Consider the following 22,080-nt stretch of genomic DNA (forward strand, 5'->3'; position numbering starts at 1 on the left):
GAAAACATTTGTCATGTTGGAGGTTAAAAATTTCTTTTCAGACCAGCAGCCACAGTAACATTTTAGTAATCTGTCAAATAGAATTTATAGTGGCTTTGAACACTATTTATATATCTTTTAAGATCAGTTTAAATTTTCCAACTGGGCTGTTGTATTATTTTGAAATAGATTTCTGAATATTGAGCATGTGATTATTCTCCTCCTTATCTGGGCTTCTTGTTACTGTAGATCCCGGCTGAGCCCTGTCCTCTCTGATCAGTTATAGAGGGTTAAGGTGCTTGGAAAGGGGGTCTACTGACTAGATTTCTGTCCCCACTCAGACTTAATTTTGCTAATTGGTGGTACTTACCTACATTTTTATGACCCTTTTAAGTGAATTTTTACTAAGTGTCATGCATGCATGTATTTATTTATTTATTTAGAGAGAAAGAGTGAGTGGGGAAGGACCAGAGGGAGAGGGAGAGAGAGAATCTCAAGCAGACTCCACACACAGTGCAGAGCCCAAGGCAGTCCCAATGCCATGACCTTGAGATCATGACTCTGAGCCAAAATCAAGAGTTGGATGCCTAACCAACTGAGCCACCCAGGTGCCCCCAAAGTAGCTTTTAAACAGCTAGTAAGATGGGCTTTGACATTAGATATACCTTGATGTCAATCCTGACTTGAGTCCTTGTTACCTAACTTACCAAACTTGTTAAACATTTGAATCCTCTGGTCTTATTCTGTGAAATGGACATGATAGATCATAGATTTGGTAGGATAAAGAGAGACTATAAGTCCAACACAGAGCCCTGTACCTGGTGAATCACTAGGTAATGACAGTAATTACCTAGTCAGTACTGGTATGAGTGACCTCTGAAACAATTGTCATTACTTTTCAGTATTTTGCTGTGTGATCCATGTGGTAAGCTCACAGATGGAAAGTTCTGTGTGTAAAGGAGGTATCAGAAATTCTTTGAAGACTCCTTTGGTTTACCAGAGATGGAGGCCTAGGGAGCTGCTTTTTGCCTTCCCAGGTCCTCTGTCTACCCTCTCTGCTCTGCTCTGCACCCAGGAGGCTGATGTGGATGCATGAGGCTGTCTTAGCAGACACTTCTGCCTCTGCCTTGTAGTTGCATCTGAACTGCCTAGTGGGAGGCCCCAGCAGAGGATCCTCGGGAGGATCCTCCGGAGGGAGAAGTGAGATCTGAGGGCATGTTCTCTCTGGCTTCTTCCCTGTTAGGTTACAGGGAATGTAACCTAATATAATGAGTTGTCTGCTTCCTTCCACGGGAGTCTAAGACCCTGTCAGGCCACCCTCACTACACGCAGCCTCTTTCTTTGCCTTGTCTTGTTCCTTTGGGCTCATGTCTTGGGGCAGTAACACCTCCCTTCCTGGCTAACCTGAGAGTGCTACATCATTCTTTGTTGCTATGAACCTAGCTTCTCTGCACCTTTGATATGCAGGCCCTTAATTACATCCTCTTCAGATTACGGAGTTTGAATGCCATTGTCTACTTCTGGAGTCCTGTTTGTTGGATCATTCAAACCCAGGGGAAGAACAGAGGCTGTAGGTATAAGCAGAGTTGCAGAATATCAGGGTTTCTCACTAACAGTTTTTGACCTAAAAGATAAATTCCATGTGGGCTCAGCATAGGAACGTGTTGGTTCATTAATGCATTCTTTCATTGACCTGTTTTGTTAAAGAATGTGTTTTTCTCCTTTATGGAAACGCTGTGCTACAAGCCTGATTGGCTGTTAGCTAGACAAAATGTTTTAACGACCTGTGGATGGAACGTGTTGGCAAAGTGTGCTGTATTCAGAGTCCTGAGTTTGAGTCTCTGTAATATTGCTTGCAATCTCTGTGACTTTTAGAAACACATTTTCCAACTTCTCTCATGTGTGCAATGTGAATAATACTCACTGATCCTGGAATATTGTCAGGATCGTGTGAGATAAAGCAGCAAAAAGACTGAATAAAAGGTAAGGCTATAAGCATGTGTGTTTGTAATGAGTTTTCACCATCCAGCCTCTCACAGCATGTCCCTGGGAGCCCTCACCACATGCCAGGCACCATGAAAGGGGTAGCTGACAGTCTGTGGGAGAAATCAGACAGTAGGAGGTTAGCCCTATGGTAAGCATAGGTGCTGTGTTCTTTTGGTTAACTCATCTGGAAATTTAAGGACAGCCCTTCCGGGAGTAGAATTTAGTTGGAGACACCAAAGAGAAGACACCTCAAGGCCAAAAGCCCATATTCCAGTCTTAGAGAACAAGTTCAAAAGCCTACATATGGCATGGTGGACGTTGTGCTTTAGAACCTGTGGACAAAGGTGGGTGTTGTGGGCTAGAGAATAGGATGGTGACAGGAGGACAGGTGTGTCCTGTGTGTTCTCTCTGATTGGATACTCAGTAGGCTTGATGCTTGCTCTAAATATGAAGGCTTTGCCTCTGACGGCTTCCTCATTTGTCTTCTGTCCACATCAACTATAAACAAGCTGTCTGGTGCCGTCTCACAGTTGTTGTTTATCCCGACAGACTGTTTTATTATCTAGCTGTGTTTTAACTTGCCCCAGCCCCCAACCCCCCACATCCCATCCGTGTTACTTACACCTTAGCTGCCAGATTGCCTTTCCTTAAGGATGTCTCCCATCACAGCACACCCCAGCTAACCACCTTTAGTAGCTCCCTGTTGTTACTCAACTGTTAGGATCTCAGTTTTGATCTTAAGAACCTGGCTTGCCTCTTTATGTTTTTGTCCTCACTTCTTCTCTGTGGTGGCCCAAGAGAACTACCCCTCCTCTCACCCTGAACCTGTTCCATCTTTCTTCAGGAGCCCAAGACACAGTCAGGAAATTGAGTTCATGCCTAAGCTTGTTCCCTAACGGGCTCTGTGATGGCAGGATCTTGTCGTCATTACTTGTCTCATCTATTCCATTTTGTACTGTTTGAAGAGAAAAGGGAAAAATAGATTATGCTATCTTAGTAAAACTCCATCTATCAACTGCACAGTCTGACTAATCGAATGAGCACTGGTGTTACACGAGGCTACTTACCTTCAGTGAAGAATTCATCATTTCTCTGCCTGACAAACTCCATTCCTTACCCTGTAGCACATACTTTCTAGCTTTTCAAATAATTGTCCAAATTCCAGAGCTGTTAGTCCCTTTCCTGCAGCACTGTGTGCGTTATAATATTTGTCTGTTTCCGTGCACACATTCCCTATATTCTGTTCCCAGCACCTTATATATTTCCTCAACATATCAAAACCCAGTCAGCACTTTTGGGTTGGTGCCAATCCTCACTGCTCATCCAAGTGAACCTCACTGCGTTTAAAATATTACCAGATTCTCAAATTAAAATGTTTTACATGTCATTTTCAGAAACCTATCTGTTGCTTCAAGTAAGATAAGCAGCCTAGGTAAATTTCCCATTGCAGTTTCAGTAAAATAGTACATTGAATGAAGAACTTAAAATGAATGATCAAGAGACATTAAAGCTCTGGATTACTAGCCAAGATGCATAATATAAGCATGTATAAATTTCTGTATAAATTTTTATTCTATTCTGTCTCCATATTTTCAAAAATTGTATAAAGTGCTTAAAATTTAATTTTATGTAATTTAAATGGATAAGATATTCATGTTTCAAAAATTTAAAACAACATAAAAGATTCAGTCCTGCTTATTGTCTACTGATTCCCTCATGTCTGCTAGTTACCACTGTTACTAGTTTTTTATATATAAGTAGAGAGAAATTTTCTATGCATATACAAGTGAATATGAACATATATTGTTCACTGTTTGACACTGTGTGTGTGTGTGTGCGTGTGTGTGTGTGTGTGTAAACAGTGATTCTGGTGGAGATCGTTTTCTATCAGAAGATAAAGAGTTCTTGATCTTATAAAGTAGCTGTGTGCTGTTTCATAGTGCAGGTGTGCCCTAGCTTCTGTAAACAGGTTCCTGTTAATAGACATTTAGATGATTTTCAGTGTTTTGCTATTAAAGACAGTGCTATAAATGGATAACTTTGTACATAATATTTTATACTTAAGTCTGTGTGTAGGGTAAATTTATAGAAATGGAGTTGCTCAGCAAAAGGAAAATATCAGTTTCGATGTACTTGATTCTATGAGAGAATATAAGCATTTTTAAAAAGATTATTTATTTGAGAGAGAGAGAGAGAGAGCGAGCAGGGGGATGGCAGAGGGAGAAGGAGAGAAATCATCAAGCTGACTCCCCCCTGAGCATAGAACCTGATGTGAGGCTTGATTCCACAGCCCTGAGATCATGACCTGAGCCAAAATCAAGAGTCTGCTTAACCGAACAAGCCCCCAGGCACACTGATCTTAAGCATCTTTAATGAAAATTTACAGTACTCAAATTATTTAATATGTTAAATAAATACTGAAAATTTAACTCGGTGTAAATCCAAAGGTGATTTGGCTGGTTTTTAGAGGATTAGTGGATTTTACTATGTTTGATGGGCTAAAATACAAAGGTAAGTGGCCATTGCTTAGGAAGCTCTGTACATGCCCAAGTCAAAAACAAAAAAGAAATGGACAAATAAAAAAGACATTGTAATTGACACTAGTTTCTGGGCTGACAGAAATTTGATGTCCATGGTTTGCAAATATAACGTTCTAATCCCCTGCATTATCTAAACCCTAATCACACATTTGCTTATTATTTCTGAGCTGGGAGATGGCATTGGTACATTGAACTGTGTGGTAACAAAATGTAATCTGGGGATTAGTCAAAGTCAAATCCCTCATGCATTCGACCTCAGAAACCTGATTGGATTTTCTCTGTGGTTGGCCTTCACTGGCTGCAGTTAACTAAGAGGTTACATCCACCTTGGTGGTGTCAAGCATCTTCCCTTCCCTAGAGAAGATCAGAGAGGTGGTCACGTGGGTTTTGGAAATGAAATGCCCAGTTAGGGACAGGCATAAATGCCAGAAAGCTGTTTCATGAATTCGTACATCTCTTGTGCAGTCCCCCTGCTTTTTTGCATTGTATTTTGTGGGACTTCATGAAAACATCAAACTTCTTATGATCCTCAATCAAGTGGAAAGTACAAAGTTGTTGATTGAATGAATAGTGTCTAAGAAACATCCACAAAAGTTTTGACCAGTTTTGAATTTTGTAGCTGGAAGGCCTGGGAAAAGTCTAGTAGCCATGATTTAAGCTGGATGTGTTTGACCTCAGGCATGGGATCGGGGCTTCCTCTTATTGCTGTGTAGTGTGTTAGGTTCAGTACATGCAAACCAACACACTTGTAGCGTGGCATCAGGCTTTCACAATTTTCAAATAGATCTTAAACAGTGATATATTATATCTGAACATAATTCAAAGCTTACTTAAGGCAACAAGATATTTTAGCAACGTAAGATTTTCACAGTTGACTGTCTAGAGATGAAATGAGGTATCATATATTTTTTTATTTTTATTTTCCTTTTCCAAATCATAGGTATAATCTCAAACTTTAATGTAATATATTGTAACATACATAATTTTCTTCTAATTTTTTGATCTTTATGATTTTATATGTTACTTAAAATGCTTACTGTCACTGATTCAAGGAATAACATTTGAATGCTGATTATGGAGTTATATATTGTGCATATGTGATGAGTGCTCAAAAATCATAAAAATGCAGTGTTATTTGAAAATAGGTAATTACACTTATTTTAACAAATACTTCTGTGCATTAAAAGTTCTTTTTTTTCATTCTACAAAGTTTCAGTATATCTAATTTTGTTGAATTCTGTATGCTAAAGGCATTTCCAATTAGAGCATAAATGCATAAATAAAAATGTGGAATTAATTTTCTTCTAATTAAAGCTGAAGTCATGAATTGTCATACTTGATGGAGCAGATGAGATGTGACTTATTGTTCTTTACTAAGGAAAACAAAACTAGTTTAGCTCATTTACACCATTAGTTCCAGTTTTTAAATCCTGTGTGTGTGTGTGTGTGTGCGCGCGTGCATGCGAACATGCACTTGTGTATTCATGGATAACTTCTGAAAGAGTATATGATATTGTAATAATCATTGCCTCTGGAGAGTATGGGGGTAGGAGAAACCTTTTAAAAAATTTTATATCCTGTTATACTGTTTTAAATTTTTACCATGTATATATTTCACTTTTATAGGAAAAAATCAAAATTAAAAAGACTCTTAAAAGATTTTTCAACAATAACGAGAATTATCTAAGTAAAATTTTGCATTTCACATCCTTCAATTTTAATGTACATTTTAATGTCCTATACAGATCCTATTTAGAATCTGTTTTCTGGATCTGAAACTAGGATAATACAAGAAAGCAGATGGAATTATCAATTAGTTTATTTGGAAGTTTAGTACTATCTTCAGGGCCTCTCCTGCTTGCCTTCATCTTCCTCCTCGTCACTTGTAATGCCTTTTGTGTAGTGTCTCCTGACACCAACCAGTTCTCCAGCACCAACTGGGTGTCCAGAAGTTTGAGCTAGTTCAGTTCTGACTGCGACTCCTGCAGGTAGGGTAGACCCCACAGAAAGAGGGCTGTGCCCCACAAGACTGCCCTCACTTCAGGCATCAGCTGCAGATGGGGTGTCCGGGCTGCTCACACTGCTGTCCGATGAGCTGCGAGTTTGGGGGTTCCACAACTCATTCCTCAGGTTTGATAATTTGCTAGAGTGACTCACCGGACTCAGGAAAGCACTCTGCTTACCATGGTTAGTTATAAAGGATGTAAGTCAGTAACAGTCAAACAGAAGAGGGATGCAAAGGCAAGGTGTTGGAAGGATGTGGAGCTTCCATGCCCTCTCTAGGCACACTACCCTCCCAGCACTTGGATGTGATCACCAGCCCAGAAGCTCTCCAGATTCTTGTTGAGGGGGTTTTGTGGGGTCTTCATTATGTGGGCAAAATTGATTACCAACAATCATTGGTTGTTGATGACTGAACTCAGTTTCGAGCTCCTCTTCTCTCCCCACAGGTGGGAGTGCTGAATGTGCCAGCTTGGCACTTGCTTGATTTTTCACATGGTTGGTTTTTCTGGCAACCAGCTCCCTCTTCCTCTAAGAGTCATCTCATTAGCATGAAGGCCAGTATGGTTGAAAGGGGTTGTTAGGAATGATAAAGTGCACTCCTATCTCTCAGGAAACTTGTAGGGTAGGGTAGGGTTTTAGGAGGTCCATGCCAGGAGTCTGGAACAAAGACCAAATATATATTTTTCATTACACCCCACATAGATACTGACTTTTTTTTTTTTAACCATGCATTGTTAAAGAAAAAAGTTATTCTGACACTTGTTAAAATGGTAAGGAAGACTTTATTCAGGACTATCATGATAGGTGTCAAGGCTGTCACTGTGGAGGAGAGAGATCAGGTTCAACTTGAATACATGCAAGACAGTTGAGGTTTTAGTGCTCAAGAGTGGAATGAAGGGGTAGATGGATGGAGGAGGGAAGGCATCAGTGCCACCAGGCTCTTTAGTGGTAACTGAAGCCTCCACGTTAAGTCACCTTATCCTAAGGTGCCATGAAAATCTTATTTCCTGTCTTACATGGCATAAAAAAAAAATGGTGGGAGAGACTTGCAGTGGCACACTGTCTTTACAGTCAGACAAGCCTGGAGGTAAATCCTACCTCTGTTATTTATTAGCAAAGTAACCTATTTGGACTTCTTGTTTGCCGTCTCTTGTGAGGATTGAATTATGTTGTGACTGTGGCATATATTAAATTCTTAGGTATTCCTAGCCCAACAAGCAAAACAAATGAGTACGTGTGCCCCTTTATACAAGTGACATCACCTTTGGGTTCTCTCCATGCTGGGGCTCCCTTCCTTGAACGTGCGTACCCCGTGGTCCGTCCGTGGAAGGAGCAGTGCACATACACATTTGTTCAGCACTCATCCGAGCGCCTGTTTGTGTACCTCTTACACAGCCAAATGCTACAGGCAACTGTGTGAGGAAACAGCATCTGAAATTTTCTGAGATTGGGAAGGTGTACCCAGTGTGTGCTTCGTGGTACCTGTTTGTTGAAGGAAGAAACAGCTTTTTACCTAAGAGAAATTTACATTCTGGTGGGAAAGTATCTTGATCCACTTGGGCTGCTGTAGCAGAATAGCACAGACTGGGATCCTTATGAACAACAGAAATTTATTTCTACACTTTTGGAGCCTAGAAATTGAAGATTAACGTGCCTATACGAGGCATGTGGTGTCACACGAGGGCCCGTGTGGTTCATGGTTCTGGTTCATAGGTGGCAGTCTTCTTGCTGTGTCCTCATATGGCAGAAGGGATGAAAGGGCTCCGTGGGGTCTTTTCTATAAGGCACTAATCCTTTTCATGAGGGCTGCACTGTCATGACCTAATCACCTCCTTAGAGCCCCCACCTCCTAAGACCATCACATTGGGAATTAGGATTAGAGTTGTACAGAAAGTGTTTTCAGAGTGAATATCAAGGTGAAAGTGATTGATTCCTTCCTTCCTGCCCCATTGGCGAGAGGGATAGTCACACATAAAAAATAGTATTTGATGTGGTTCTTGAAGGAGATGTATAAAATTGAAATAATAACATTACAAGCAGAGAAGAGAACATTCGCGAAGACGTGAGTGTGTAGTTGATCCGTGTCACCTGTGGGGAGGGTAGATTTGGTTGGGGAGGTCAACTGACAGAACATTGTCTAGGGCTTTTAATGCCATCTCAAAGAATCAATTCCTGCAGATGTAAGCCTCAGAGAGCCCAGCAGAGCTGATGGATAGGGATGTCAGGACTTTGTTACACTGAACAGAGAATACTTTCGGGCTTTTCTTAGCGGTTTGAGCAGCCTTTTCCTGGGATTCCAGAAGGCCCCAAGAAACTTATTTTTGTTGGTGTCTGTTTTTCAGCTGGCTCACTGTTCCCTCCAGTAGCATGGGCTGTTGAGACTTGACTTTGCAGAGCCATAGCACCTGCCTTTTTTCCTACTGTACTGGCGAAGAATGATTGATAAAATGGGAAATACGTCTTTACTCAAAAAACTCATGTTGATCTCATAGTCCCCATTTCTGTATTTGATTTCGTGCCTCAGTAGAGCCAAGCAAGAACTCCCAGCCTCTGGGGTTCTAAGTCATGCACTTCACGGTTATCTTTTTTCCTCCACAGAAATAGAAAAGTTTCAAAAAGGAGAAGGCAAGGATGAAGAAAAGTACATCGATGTGGTGATTAATAAGAACATGAAGCTGGGACAGAAAGTGTTAATCCCTGTAAAGCAGTTCCCTAAGGTAAGACAGTGAGGTCTGCAGGCTTGGCAAACCCCATCACAAGGGAGCAGAGGTGGAATTTATATTCTGTTTGATATTGTCTCGAGGTGTTTTCCCATAGCATAGCCCTCCCACACCTCACACCAACACAGATATACTTTCACAGTTAATTAAAACTTAAAAACTTATTTCGTGATCCTCTCTTTTCTGATTGACTTTAGTGTTAGGGAGTCCTAAAGAATTATACTTCTGAGTCATCCTAGTGATGGGGCTTTGGACAACCTATGTGACTTCTTTCTACTTTAATTTCTTCATCAGATGAGGTTGGATTGTTAAGAATTAAATAAGGTTATCCATATTAAATGCTTAGCATAGGGCGTAGGCACATAAATGTTCAAAATATTACCTGTTCCAGAAAAATATTCTATTTATTCAAGTGTGATATCATTGAGCAGGATGACAATAGGTGCTTTAAGGTCTCCATCTAGTTCTAAAATCTTGGTCATTTTAGATTTGACATGATGATACATTGATACTCTTTTTATCCCATTTTTCTTTCTTCTGAGTGCTTATGTACATGATTTATGCATACTGCTGTATATACATCGGCAGTTTGTTTCTTTTGAATGCTGACTAGTAGTCCATTGCTCGAGTATACCACAATTTATTTATTCATTTCTAGGGCAATTTTCAGTTTGGAGTTACTATACATTAAATTGCTGTGAACATTTTCATACAGGTTTTCACACATTTTCATACATTTTTTGGAGTTATGTTTTTCTTTTCAATGAGTACTTAAGATTTAACTTGCTGTGTATTTAATTTTACAAGAAATTGCCATACTTTCTCCCAAAGTGATTGTACCTTGTTGCATTTCCAGGAACAGTGCAAGCCAGTTGTAGTGGCTCTCTATCTTCATCAGTGTCTGATGTTCTCAATCTGTTGAATTTTAACCATTGTGATCATATATTGGTATTTTCCTGTGGTGTTCATTAGCATTTCTCTGATGAGAAGTGATGTGTTCATTTCATGTACTGACTGGCCACTCCTGTATCTTCTGTTTTGAAGTGTCTTTTTAGGTCCTTTGCCTATTTGTAAATGGGCTGTATGGCTTCTCATCATAGATGTAGGAGCTGTTTTACATATCTCAGCTATAAGTCTTTTGTTAGATGTGTTTTGTGAATATTTGGCTCAGTCTGTGGCTTTTCTGTTATTTTCTTCATAGCGTCGTGTGATCTGTAGAAGTTTTTAATTTCATGATGTCTGTCTAACATATCAGGTTTTTCTTTCCTTTTACTATTATTACCTTCTGTCAACTAACAAATCCTTGCCAGCTTCAAAGAAATGCTAGAGTTGCTTATAAGTTATAAAGCTAGTCTCCTGTGTTCCTCTAAAAGCTTTGCCAGTATAGCTTTTACTTTTAGGCCCGTGATACATATCAAATTGCTTTTTTTTGTGTATGTTGTGATGCAGAGGGTCAAAATTTATTTTCTCTCCATGCGGATATCCAGTTTTTCCAGTACCATTTGTTGAAAGATGTTTTCCTCTCATTGATGTTATTGGTACCTTTGATGAAAATTACATGACTGTGTAAGCAAAGGTCTGTTGTTTGGATGTTCGTTTTTGTTTCATTCTTCTAATTCTGGATCCTTATGCTACTACATACTATCTTCATTACTGGAGCTTTTTATAATAAGACATGAAGTTAAGTGATGTAGTCCCTTCAACTTTGTCCTTTTTCAAGATTGTTTGGATAGATATCCTTTTTAATTCCGTGTCAATTTAAGAATTATTTTATTAATTTTCACAAAACATTGTACTGAGATGATTGCAGCTGCTTTGTGTTGATTAATTTATTGAGATATGGCATCTTGACAACATTGAATCTTCTCTTCCTTGACGTGATATAGCTTTCCATTTAGAGATTTTTAATTTCTATCATCAGCATTTTATCCTTTTCAGGGTAAAAGTCTTACTTGTTTGTGTTAAATTCATCCTTAAATATTCTATTTTGTGATAGTATTGTACAATGGATATCTAAAATTTTTATTTTCTAATTTTTTCCTTCTAATATAAAATTTTATATATTGACCTTGTATTCTGTTGCTTTGTTAAATTCACTTGTTTTCTTGAGTGGTTCTATAGATTACTTAGAATATGCTATGTACATAGTCTTATCACCTATATAAACAGTTTACTTCTTTCCAGTTTTTATGCTTCTTAATTTATTTAGCTTGCATTATTGTTTTGGATAGTATCTCTGTGCAATATTTGAGTACAAGTGGTGAGATTAGGACTTTTTTCCTTGTTCCCAGAGTGGAAAGCATTAACAAACCTCTCTTTGTTAGATGGCGAAGTCTCCTTTACCTCAGTTTTGCTGAGACATTTGATCCTGACTGGGTGGTGAATTCTGTTGAATGCCTTTTCTGCATCTATTTAAATTAATACAGAAGGTTACTTCTTTACACTGTTAATATAGTAAATTTTATTGATTGATTTGTCTAAATTAAACCAGCTTTCCATTCCTGGTTTAAACCGTACTGATTATCATCTCTATTATATTGTTGGATTCAAATGCATCTATGTTCATGGACAATAATTTTTTTTTCACATATAACATCTTTGTCATATTTTGATATTAGTGCTATGCTAGATTCATAGAGTAAGAATTGTTCCTTTCCTTTTTTTTTAACCGTAAGGAATGTATGTTATTTTGGTGCTGTTCTGTCTTCAGTATTTGATAGAATTCACCAGTGAAGCCCTCTGGGCCTTAAGTTTGCTGATGAGTTCAAAGTCTCTAATTGACATGGCACTAATCAGATTTCCTGTTTGATCTTTTGTAGTTCCCCACACACCCCCCATAAGGGATTTGTCTTGTTTCATCGTAGCATTTTACCTATTACTTTTCCTAATACTTTTTATGACCCTTTCTCTCCCCACCTTTGGAGACCAGTTACACATATGTTCAACTTTTTGATATTCTCAGAATGGTTCCTGTATCTCTTTTCTTATTAGGTTACCCTCTTCCAGCCGCAATCTTCAGATCGGATTTCTACTTCTGTATCTTCAATTCATGGATTATCTCTTATGTTATCTTTATTTTTCTGTTAAGCCTATCAGATAATTTTTTTATATCAGATATTGTAATGCTCTGTTCAGAATTTATTATTTGATTCATATGTAAATATGTGTATGTGAAAAAAAAATTTCCCTGCTGGAATTTTCTACTTCAGTCATTACAGGTGTTAAATTATTTTGTCATTGAGTGCAGTTAAAATAGGTGCTTTAAAATCTCTACTTCTAAAATCCCAGTCAACTTGGATTTGACTTGAACTGATTAACTTGTGTCTTGATAATGAGTCATAGTGTTCCACTTTTTGCTTGTTGAGTAATTTTGGATTGTATCCTGGGCGTAGTGAGCATTGTAATGTCAGGAGTCTGAATTCTGTTCTGCTTTTTGAGGAATGTTGGCGATTTTGGATTCAGACTACAGACTCCTAGAGTAGTCTCAGTTCAGTTCTTTTCTTAGTTTGACTTTTGCATTTGTTTTTGACAGACAGGGTCCTGGGGTCAGCCAGATATTTGGGTGGATTTTTTACGCAAACTGGAGGCTCCTGTCTCTGACTGTCTTTCCTAGTATCCCTCCCTCATGTGTCGGCATTTTGGTTGCCTCAGGCTCTGCCACTCAGGCTAAAAACTCTAAAACCAGTGAAGTTTGCCCAGGCTCAGTCTTCCAAGTCTTTTTTTTTTTTTTTTCCAAGTCTTAACTCACTTCCAGAATCTCCTTGTTTTTGAACATTCTCCAAAGGCTTCAGACAATTGATTTTTGTAATTTGTTTAGAGTTTAAGAGTTTATAGTTGTTATCTGTAGATGGCCATCCTGTTAGAAGCCTACTCAGCCATGCTTGCAGAACTGAAAATACACAGTTTTAGTAAAGAGAAAACTATGTTGTGAACATTTCATAGACTCATTACTAAATAAAGCATGGCTTATGGAAACCTTTGTAAATCGTTCACTAGGCTCAATACACTTATATGCACAATATGCAGTAGATAGAAAGATGAACACTCTACTCTCCCTGTCTTTAAATAGTTTACAGTCTAGTAGATGATTAATTTGGGATTAATACTTTGTATATATGAGTGATTATATGAAATAAAGTATATGAATAAAAGTACATGAGATAAAATCTCAAATATTGTTTTTCACTGTCAGCTTTGATGAGAGTAGGGGAAGACAAATTATAATTTCTGTGTCTAACAGAGAGCAGAGTCTATTTCAAGTACTTATAATATCTGAAGTAGGCTTCTTAGAAGTCCACTGCTTTCAGAATTCTAAAAAAGATATTTCTGCTTAGCATAACTGAGCATGGGAGTTTCAAGCCAGACTTTTGTAAAGGCTAATCCAGCACTTGTACCAGTTCTAAGAACAAGCTTTCACTTTGGTGTTAGTAGAACAAACTGGAGGGAGCTGGTGATGTGGCCCTCTGGAGTGGCAGTGGGTGGAGGGCAGCTTGATGTGTCAGGGACTATATACCTTCAGCTTCTGGGGCAAGAGAGAAATGCTGTTTGTGAAACTCCATCCAATAATAAGATTTCTATTAACTGAATATTTTCTCTTAATGAACCACTTCTAACACTGTTTCAGTGGACAGCACTGAACATGGGTTTTTTAGTTTTTAGAGCTAAGGCACATTCACGCTCTTGAGTTATATGTCAGAACTTGTAAAGTGTGAAACTCAAAGTAAACACTGTTTTATGGGGTGTTTTTTAAGACTTAAAGCTGTAGAAGTTGTTATCTAGAGTTTTCCTTTGGATAAACTCTTACTCTTGGTTCTGAGCCGTGGCTGGATACAATGTAAGTGCCAAGTCAACATTGGAACTGATAGATCCTTTGTGGTTTAGGTTTTATATTCACTTTTTTTTTTTACTGTTTCATACATCATTGAATCCATCCACCTATTCATATACCTCATATTTACTGAGAAAACAGAAGTGATTAAGACATGTTCCTTTGTCACAGGAAGATCTGTTTTGTGGGGAGTGCAGATGAACACCTTAACCTCTATATTATAGCATGAGAAGTTCAAGGTTAGGGTGCTCTAGGAAGACAGAAGGATCATATTGACATTCTGAAAGAAGCCTTCTCCAAGGTGGCTGTCTCTGAAGGAGCTCACTGGGCTCAGGTCAGAAGTCAGGGTGAGGCTAAAGGATGGCCATGACAGAGAGACACAGGGCTGAGGGCAGTTGAGAAATGACAAGCCATTTTATTTGGCTAAACAGGGTAAATTCAAAAGTTTGTGCAGATTGTTACAGAGTAGTGATAGATAAAGTGATAGGGGAGCAGAGTGTGGGGTAGGGTTGGCTGGTGAGGGCCGCAGAGGTGGAGCAGGAGGTGATGTGAGGGCTGTATTGGAGGATGAGGCGGGCTTCCCCAGGTGTGTGAGTGTTGGAAACTGTTTCAGAAGGAGGGCTCAGCTGCATGCACCATCCTGCTGGGGGGAAGACTTGTGTGTGCCATTTGGAAAAGCAGGCTGAGAGATGAAATGAAATACATTACATCTCTGTGTAGCGTTACACAGTTACACACGTCTGCTACAGTGTTGAGTAAAAAAGGAAAAAGCAACATATAAAGCAGATAATATCCTAGTTGGACAATTATGTGGGGGGAAAACAACTTGACTCAAGAGTAGTTACTCTCTGGAGGGTAGGATTATGTGCCTCTTTCTGCTTTACCTGTTCTGGTACTTTAATGTTCAAGAATTTGGTGCAACTTTTATAATTGGGATAAAAAAAGATTTCCATTTAGGGGAAAAATGGTCCCGACATTGTTAATTTGGGAGAAACCTCTGTGCTATGATCGTTAAGATTTAGTGTATGGGTTAAATTCTGTCCGTTTCAGTTAGGAGTTTAAGTTAGATTTTTTAATTTTCTTAATTTGGTAGTTGTTAGTTAATCCCCAAGCATTCTAATACATGCACACTATTTTCAAGTAACATCATGTTAATCAACATGATTTGTTACATTGAATGTTTTCCTATTAGGTACATATTTTAAATTTGTTGTATTTGCTATTTCACAGAAGGTCTTAGGTTAAGGGTGTTTGAGAGGGAGAAGAGAGAAATACTTAAAGAAACATGTTCCCTCCTGGAGTTGAAATGAAAGGTCAGGGAAATTTTCTTTTTAAAAATTGGTTTGCATTTTTCCCTTGTCGCATGTTGCAGAGAAGTAAAAATCCGAATTTACTATGGGGTAGAAACTTATTCTATAGAAATCTTGTTGCGTTTTAAAATTTCCCACAGTAGTAAATATTTTGACAGTTATATTGGGATGTAAACACTTGCCTTTTCTGTGACTCCTAATTGATTTTCAGAGGCATATAATATTTTTTCCAGAGGCTTTATGTGAAAATGTTTATTTTTGGTGTCGAGTTGATAGTTTTCCTATAGAAAAAAAAGTGATAATATACTTATATGTTAGTTCTTGATATGTAAGTGCCATTACCAAAATCAATGTTGGTGGCTAGTGGCGATTTTGGAATTTGTTGGTATCAAGGAACCCTGATACTAAAAATAGTCACTTTAAAACACATGAGTTTGTGGTAGGTTGCTATCAGTGTCCCTCCTGGCATGCATTAACTTTTGGGACCCCATGATGAAGTTGGAAGGCCACTCTGGACTCTGGAACCTCAAGGGACATAATGACCTGTGAGGCCATTGTTTGACCTTGTACCATCCAGGTCAGCTGTCTCCCGGGGCCTCTACAGCCCACTTGTCACAGGGAACCGAGGGCCATGTGATTGTAAGTAGAGATGGAAGGACAAGTCTGCAGAGGCTCTTTTCCCTCTATTGTGATCTTCTGACATATGCTGGTGTCATGACAATTAAAAAATTGGTATTTATAAATATAACTTTCAAAAAAAATTTTTTTTACTTTCAAAAATTTTATGAAGGAATTTTATTTTTTAAAGATTATTCATTCATTCATTCATTCATGAGAGACACACAGAAGGCCGGGACATAGGCAGAGGGATAAGCAGGCTCTCTGCAGGAAGCCCAATGCGGGACTTGATCACAGGACCCTGGGATTACAGTCTGAGCCAAAGGCGGATGCTCAACTGCTGAGCCACCGAGGTGCCTGTATGAAGGAATTTTATTTTATTTTATTTTATTTATTTTATTTTATTTTATTTTATTTTATTTTATTTTATTTTTTCGTATGAAGGAATTTTAAATCATATGTTGTGACTTTTCCCTTATTCTCTCTAAAATTCTTGATTATTGACCCAGAAAGTAGCACTTAAACCTAGTTTTAGATTTGTTAAGTGGACTCCCAAAACAGCCAGGCATAAAATGAGGGGTTCCTGAAAAAATTTATGTTTCTGGAGAATTTATTTATGTTCCTGAAACAGATATAACCAAATTTTAAGACCTTCATTCCTCCTCTTCTTGGCAAACTTAGACCTTTTTCTGTGTTTCGTATTTCACTGAATGACAGGACATGTACCTAAGTGCCCATGCCTGAAATCAGAGTGTGATTTTTGTCTACTAGCTTCTCCTTCATTCTTGAGATACTGAGACTTACACATTTATTATTTCTACTGCCTCAGTTAATTACCATTTATCTCTGTGTCTGCATCCCATTACCACTCCTTAATTTATAGTGTCACCCCTCACCTATCTTCTGCAACAGGCTCTTGTCTAGATCAATTTCTTGCCTTCAGTTTCCTACCCTCCCAGCCAGACTGTTGTAGTCTAGGAGTTTCAAACTCATTATTGCATAGTTTGCTTTTTAAATTTGTTTTGTCATCTACCCACCCAAAGAATAGATTCCAGCCTTGAGCAAATAGAGGTAGAAAATGTAGATTGTTTCACATTGTACATTATTTGTGTATGCCTGCATGTATGGATTTTGCCCATATCATCTTCTGGAGAAGTTCTTTATACACTCCATTGATTTTTAGAGTTGCTGATGTCTAAATAAGTTGAGCCGTTTGCCATTTGGAAGTAGATACTATTTAAAATTACAATCGATGTGGCAACACCAAATAATCTCCACTACTACCAATAATGCTTAGTGATTCGTGGTTGGCAAATTAATAAACTTAAATAATTATATTTATCTGTAGCTTTAATAGGTCACAATAATTTGTGCAGCAAAGAAAATCAATAAAAACTGTGTTGACTGGGATCCCTGGGTGGCGTAGTGGTTTAGCGCCTGCCTTTGGCCCAGGGCGCGATCCTGGAGACCCGGGATCGAATCCCACGTCAGGCTCCCGGTGCATGGAGCCTGCTTCTCCCTCTGCCTGTGTCTCTGCCTCTCTCTCTCTCTCTCTGTGTGACTATCATAAATAAATAAAAATTAAAAAAAAAAACTGTGTTGACTACTGCCATTTCATTTGGCATAAAATAAACTTTAATTCCACAAATATTTCTTGAGAATCTGTTATGTAGGAAAAATGATGAATCAAATATGGATCCCAATTACTCTCAAAGGATTGCTCCTCTAATAGGAGAAACAAAGTACATTTCAGTAAATAATGCAGGGTATATACTGAATTACCATAAGAGAGATAGACAGACGCTACAAGAATTTAAAGAGAGAAATTTGGAGAAAGAATTACAGATGGAATTAAATTTAGTCCTTAAGCGTAAGTTCAAAATGTTAACAAGTAGAGATCAGAGGGCTGGGCAGAGTAACTATTGGGCCAGAATGATTTAATTATGGGGAAGAGTAGGTTGTAGCAGTCACTGGAATGGTGACAACTAGTCTGGAAAGCCTCTAGTGTTATACTTGGGCATCAGAATTTTATATGAGGGAGGGAGCCCTGGCGTGGAGATGATCAAACAACTAGAATATATACTGGAAGGTGCCCTGTGGACGGTCTCCTTTTCTAAAATTCCTCTTAAAATTTAGGAATGATTGATTTAAACCCAAGTTTGAAATTACTTATTCTTAGGAAATTTATCTATGTGGAGGTGATTATCAGAACCATGAAAGTTATTGTCAGTAACCCAAAGCTTGACTCAGTTGATAGCTCTGCCAGGAAACAAGCATAGTTCTGAAGCACCCACTCCATTTCATGTGGATGCCATGGTCCTGAGTCTGTTATTAGGTTTACTGTTGTTTCGAGTTTGGCATTTATGACATTGGTTTACTTCAAATAAGATCAGTATTCTGAATACCAACTAAAATGTGGATTTATTTAACTACTGGGATAGTGGTTAAGTTATTAGAATCTAAAAAGGCCCATGGAGCTAAAAAAAAAAGTGATGATCTGGTCTTTTCCTTTCAAGTGAAGGCCGGTAAGACAGATCTCATTTACTCTTTCCATTCCATTCTTGCCCTTGGGCAGGGATCACAGTGTGGAGATCATGAACAAAATGTGTTCTCTGAGGGTTTAATTCTCTTTCCCTGGTAAGGTGAAGGCAAATGGTTGGGTGATGTTTTCCAAAGAGGGATGTATGCACAACAGTATATTTGGTGTTAGAAACGCTTGGTAGAAGTTCTGTTACAAAGTATATACATAGCTTATGGTTTTCCTTGTGTCAGAATCTTACATGTACTAATTTAATCTTTACAGCTGTAGGAGGCAATGATTATCTCTTGTTCACATATGAAAAAACTAAAGAATAGAGAAGTAACTTGCTAAGGGTTACATAGTTACTAAGTAACAGGAGTTTGAATCCCAGAAATCTGGCTCCAGAATCCATGCTGTTAATTCAAGAAATTAGACTTAGTATTAAGTACCTAGATGAATGCTGGTTCCATTACAGGGTTCTTGTCAGTGCCGTACAGGTCTTCACGCTGAGACCATATCTTCTGGTAAAGGGGTGGATTCCACAGTGCAGAAGGTCTCAATTTGCTTTCAGTATATTAGGGCATATAGCTGCGATACGTGCCTGGTATGGATTCGTGGGCTACATCAGCTAGTTTTACTTAAACTTACCTTTAAATGGACACAGATTATTGCAAAAGAAACTGTGAATTAAAGTTCTACACATACACTCAAAATGAACGAGGAAAATGGAGGTGCTGATCCTTCCCCTGTGCCTTGTCCAAAGTAAAAGCTGTGATCCAGTTAGATCTGACAAGAAGAATCTTCTCAAACTGGAACTATATTTCCCTATGTCCAGTATCATTAATGATGAATCTTTTGCCCTAAGTATTGAAATATTACCCCATGATAGATACAGAATTTAAAATAAATGAGTTTATCCCTACATGTAAAAATACACATACTTACATACACCATTTTACGTGTGTGTGTATTTATATGTCTGTGAGAAGTGTAGGAGCCAGTGGTGGGGTAATTCTTTGCTGCCTAATGGAAAGTCTTGGCACACTTGAGTCAGTGACCCAAGGGTGCATTTGCGTTTGTCTTCACTGGTGAACAACTCCCTTTGGCTTCCTTCCCCTGTTACATCTTCTTAACTTTTAAATTAATGAGATATATACTTCATACTGTATCCAAGCATTAAAAAATTCTCTATATCCTCTCTTTTGTATCTTGTATCCTTCTTCAGACCCATCTCTGTATTACTAAACTACCCTGTGGGTAGTTTAGTAATAACAGTATCCTGTAAAAAAAAAACAAAAAACAAAAACAAAAAAACAGTATCCTGTTATTTTGTAGTTTTTCTCGGATGTCTTTTTAAGCATTTTAATGAACATTTAGATTTTATAGACACTCAGTTACAAGATGCTGTTGGCCAGTTAGGACCCATATACCAGAAATGTGCTGCCTTCCATCTGTATGTGTGTGGTATACTCTAGGTTTTCTTTAAGTTAATTAAACTATATTAAACCCTTGGGTAGTGATGGTATACTCTGGACATTAATTTTGATTGACATTCATCATTCTCTTTGAATGCATGAGATACTGCTTGCCTGTTGTTAGAGGCTAAGTGCTGTTGTAGGCAGCTGTTGAGTTGTTGAACAGATGAATGAGACAGGGTCTCTGGCCTCAGAGAGTCACAACCCGTGTCCCCCTTAAGGAAAATACGCAGGCAGGTACACTGCTAGGCCTAGAAAAGGCTCTGATGTTTGAGACTATGAATACTTAACTTTTGCCAAATGACTGCTTAGTCCTTGTTATTTGGCTGGTGCTCTGCCCCCAGCGATCACTCCCTGCCCGACCCTTGAGTCTGTCCTGGCCTTGTGGCTCCCATCCACTAAATGCTTACAGCAGAGCTGATGGCTTCTGGGCATGTGCTTTAAGGGGACCAGGCAGCTTCTGGTTTTCTGATCTTGGAAGCCACGTGCCAGGAAAAAGCTCTGCCACCTTGAGGCCACCATGATAAGTGGAAGCCCCGGATACCCAGGTGGGGGACACTCGATGAAACCAAGAACTGAGGACCCCAGCTATCAGCCACATCAGTGTAAGAGACGTGGGAACAAGCCATCTTGGGAGTGGGTCTCCCTGCAGTGCTCAGATTGCTGGATTGTGAGCAAATAAATCAATGGTTATTGTTTAAAGCCGTCAGGTTTTGGGTTAGTTTGTTATATATAGTCATGGATAGATAACCAGGATAGCATTATGGCATAACTGTTGAGTGCTGCTTTTCTCACTGCCGGGTCAGGCAGGGCATGTGAAATGACCTCCGCGTGCAGGTGTGGGCTGCAGGCCAGGGTTTTAGGGTCAGAGTGGCAGGTCTGTGAGGAGGAGAAGGGCCGTTGTGGACCAAAGGGGTTGCTTTTAGCAACTGTCAGGTTTATCCCAGGATTTCATTTGGTGACAAAATAGTAAAGTGCATTTAAGAAAAACAGCGGAGGTGTAGTGAGCATTAGAAAGTTAAGTTATGGTCAGGGAAGATCTTATAACACTGGTGCGCATGTTTGTCACAGTGAGTGGAAGGGACTCCACCACGGACAGGACTTCACACTTTGGAATTATTTTCATCTTGTGCCAAAGAATGCTATATATTTGGGGTACAGCTGATACAGCTATGGCTTTCTCAGAATAAAGTGACAACAGCCAGGAGGCTAGAGGCCTAGACCCATGAGCTTATTCTTTCCCTTCTGTTGATTCAGTACTTTGCTGTTGTTGTTGTTAAGCATTACTGCGTGTGTAGCAGTGTGTTAAGAGTGGAGATGAGGGGACTCCTGGGTGGCTCAGTGGTTGAGCATCTACCTTCTGCTTAGGGCATGATCCCAGGGTCCTGTGATGGAGTCCCACATCGGGCTCTCTGCAGGGAGCTTGCTTCTCCCTCTATGTCTCTGCCTCTTTCTCTCTGTGTCTCTCATGAATAAATACATAAAATCTTAAAAAAAAAAAAAAAAGAGTAGAGATGGGAATTAAGATGTTGAGCTCAGAGTTGAGGAAAACATATATTCTCAGGAATCAAGCCTAAAAGGCATCTTAAAGTATCTTAAGATATGGCTTGGTGTCACCTGAAAGGCAGGAGGAGAAAGGGTGAGCATGGCTCAGGCTGCTGAGAGGCACCAGGAACAAGCTGTGAGCAGGGCCTTGGCACCCTGGAGCTCACTCTTCTTTCAGTGTGAAGATTTGCCATTGTTGAAGGAGTGAGTTCATTCACATCAACAGGGAACAGTTAAGCAGTGACCACAATACAAAGGGAAAAGGAAACCATCCAGATTACATCTATATTTTAAACTCAGAATGAAATCCAGATTCTTGACTGTGGCCTAGGAGGCCCACTGGGTTTCTGTCTTTTATTGTCTTCCTTCCCAGCCCTGACTCACTCTGCTGCCCTCAGGCTGCCAGCTTCTGGTTTCTCAGAAGCTACTTTGTGCTCAGGGCTTTTGCACTTGCTCTTTAGGACAGGAAATACTCTGTCCCCACACCCTTGCACAGGATATGGTTGCTTTTGTCCACCTCCACGGGTGCTCACTGCAGGTTAGTCAGCATGGTG

The 22,080-nt window shown here is 39.2% G+C and overlaps 1 protein-coding gene across 20 annotated transcripts in view; it reads left to right on the forward strand.

Moving 5' to 3' along the window:
• The window catches only part of KHDRBS3 (KH RNA binding domain containing, signal transduction associated 3), a 185,743-nt gene that overhangs the window by 54,258 nt on the left and 109,405 nt on the right, over window positions 1-22,080 (forward strand). For all 20 annotated transcript variants that reach the window (XR_012006862.1, XR_012006863.1, XR_012006868.1 and 17 more), the window contains exon 2: window positions 9,108-9,226. Coding sequence is in view for 12 of the 20 variants with exons in the window: in XM_072774609.1 (XP_072630710.1) it covers window positions 9,108-9,226 (119 nt within the window). In the remaining 8 variants the exon portion in view is untranslated. The remainder of the gene's footprint in view (window positions 1-9,107; window positions 9,227-22,080) is intronic.

Source organism: Canis lupus, chromosome 14, assembly GCF_048164855.1.
Source record: "Canis lupus baileyi chromosome 14, mCanLup2.hap1, whole genome shotgun sequence".
In the NCBI taxonomy this organism is placed as follows: Eukaryota; Metazoa; Chordata; class Mammalia; order Carnivora; family Canidae; genus Canis; species Canis lupus.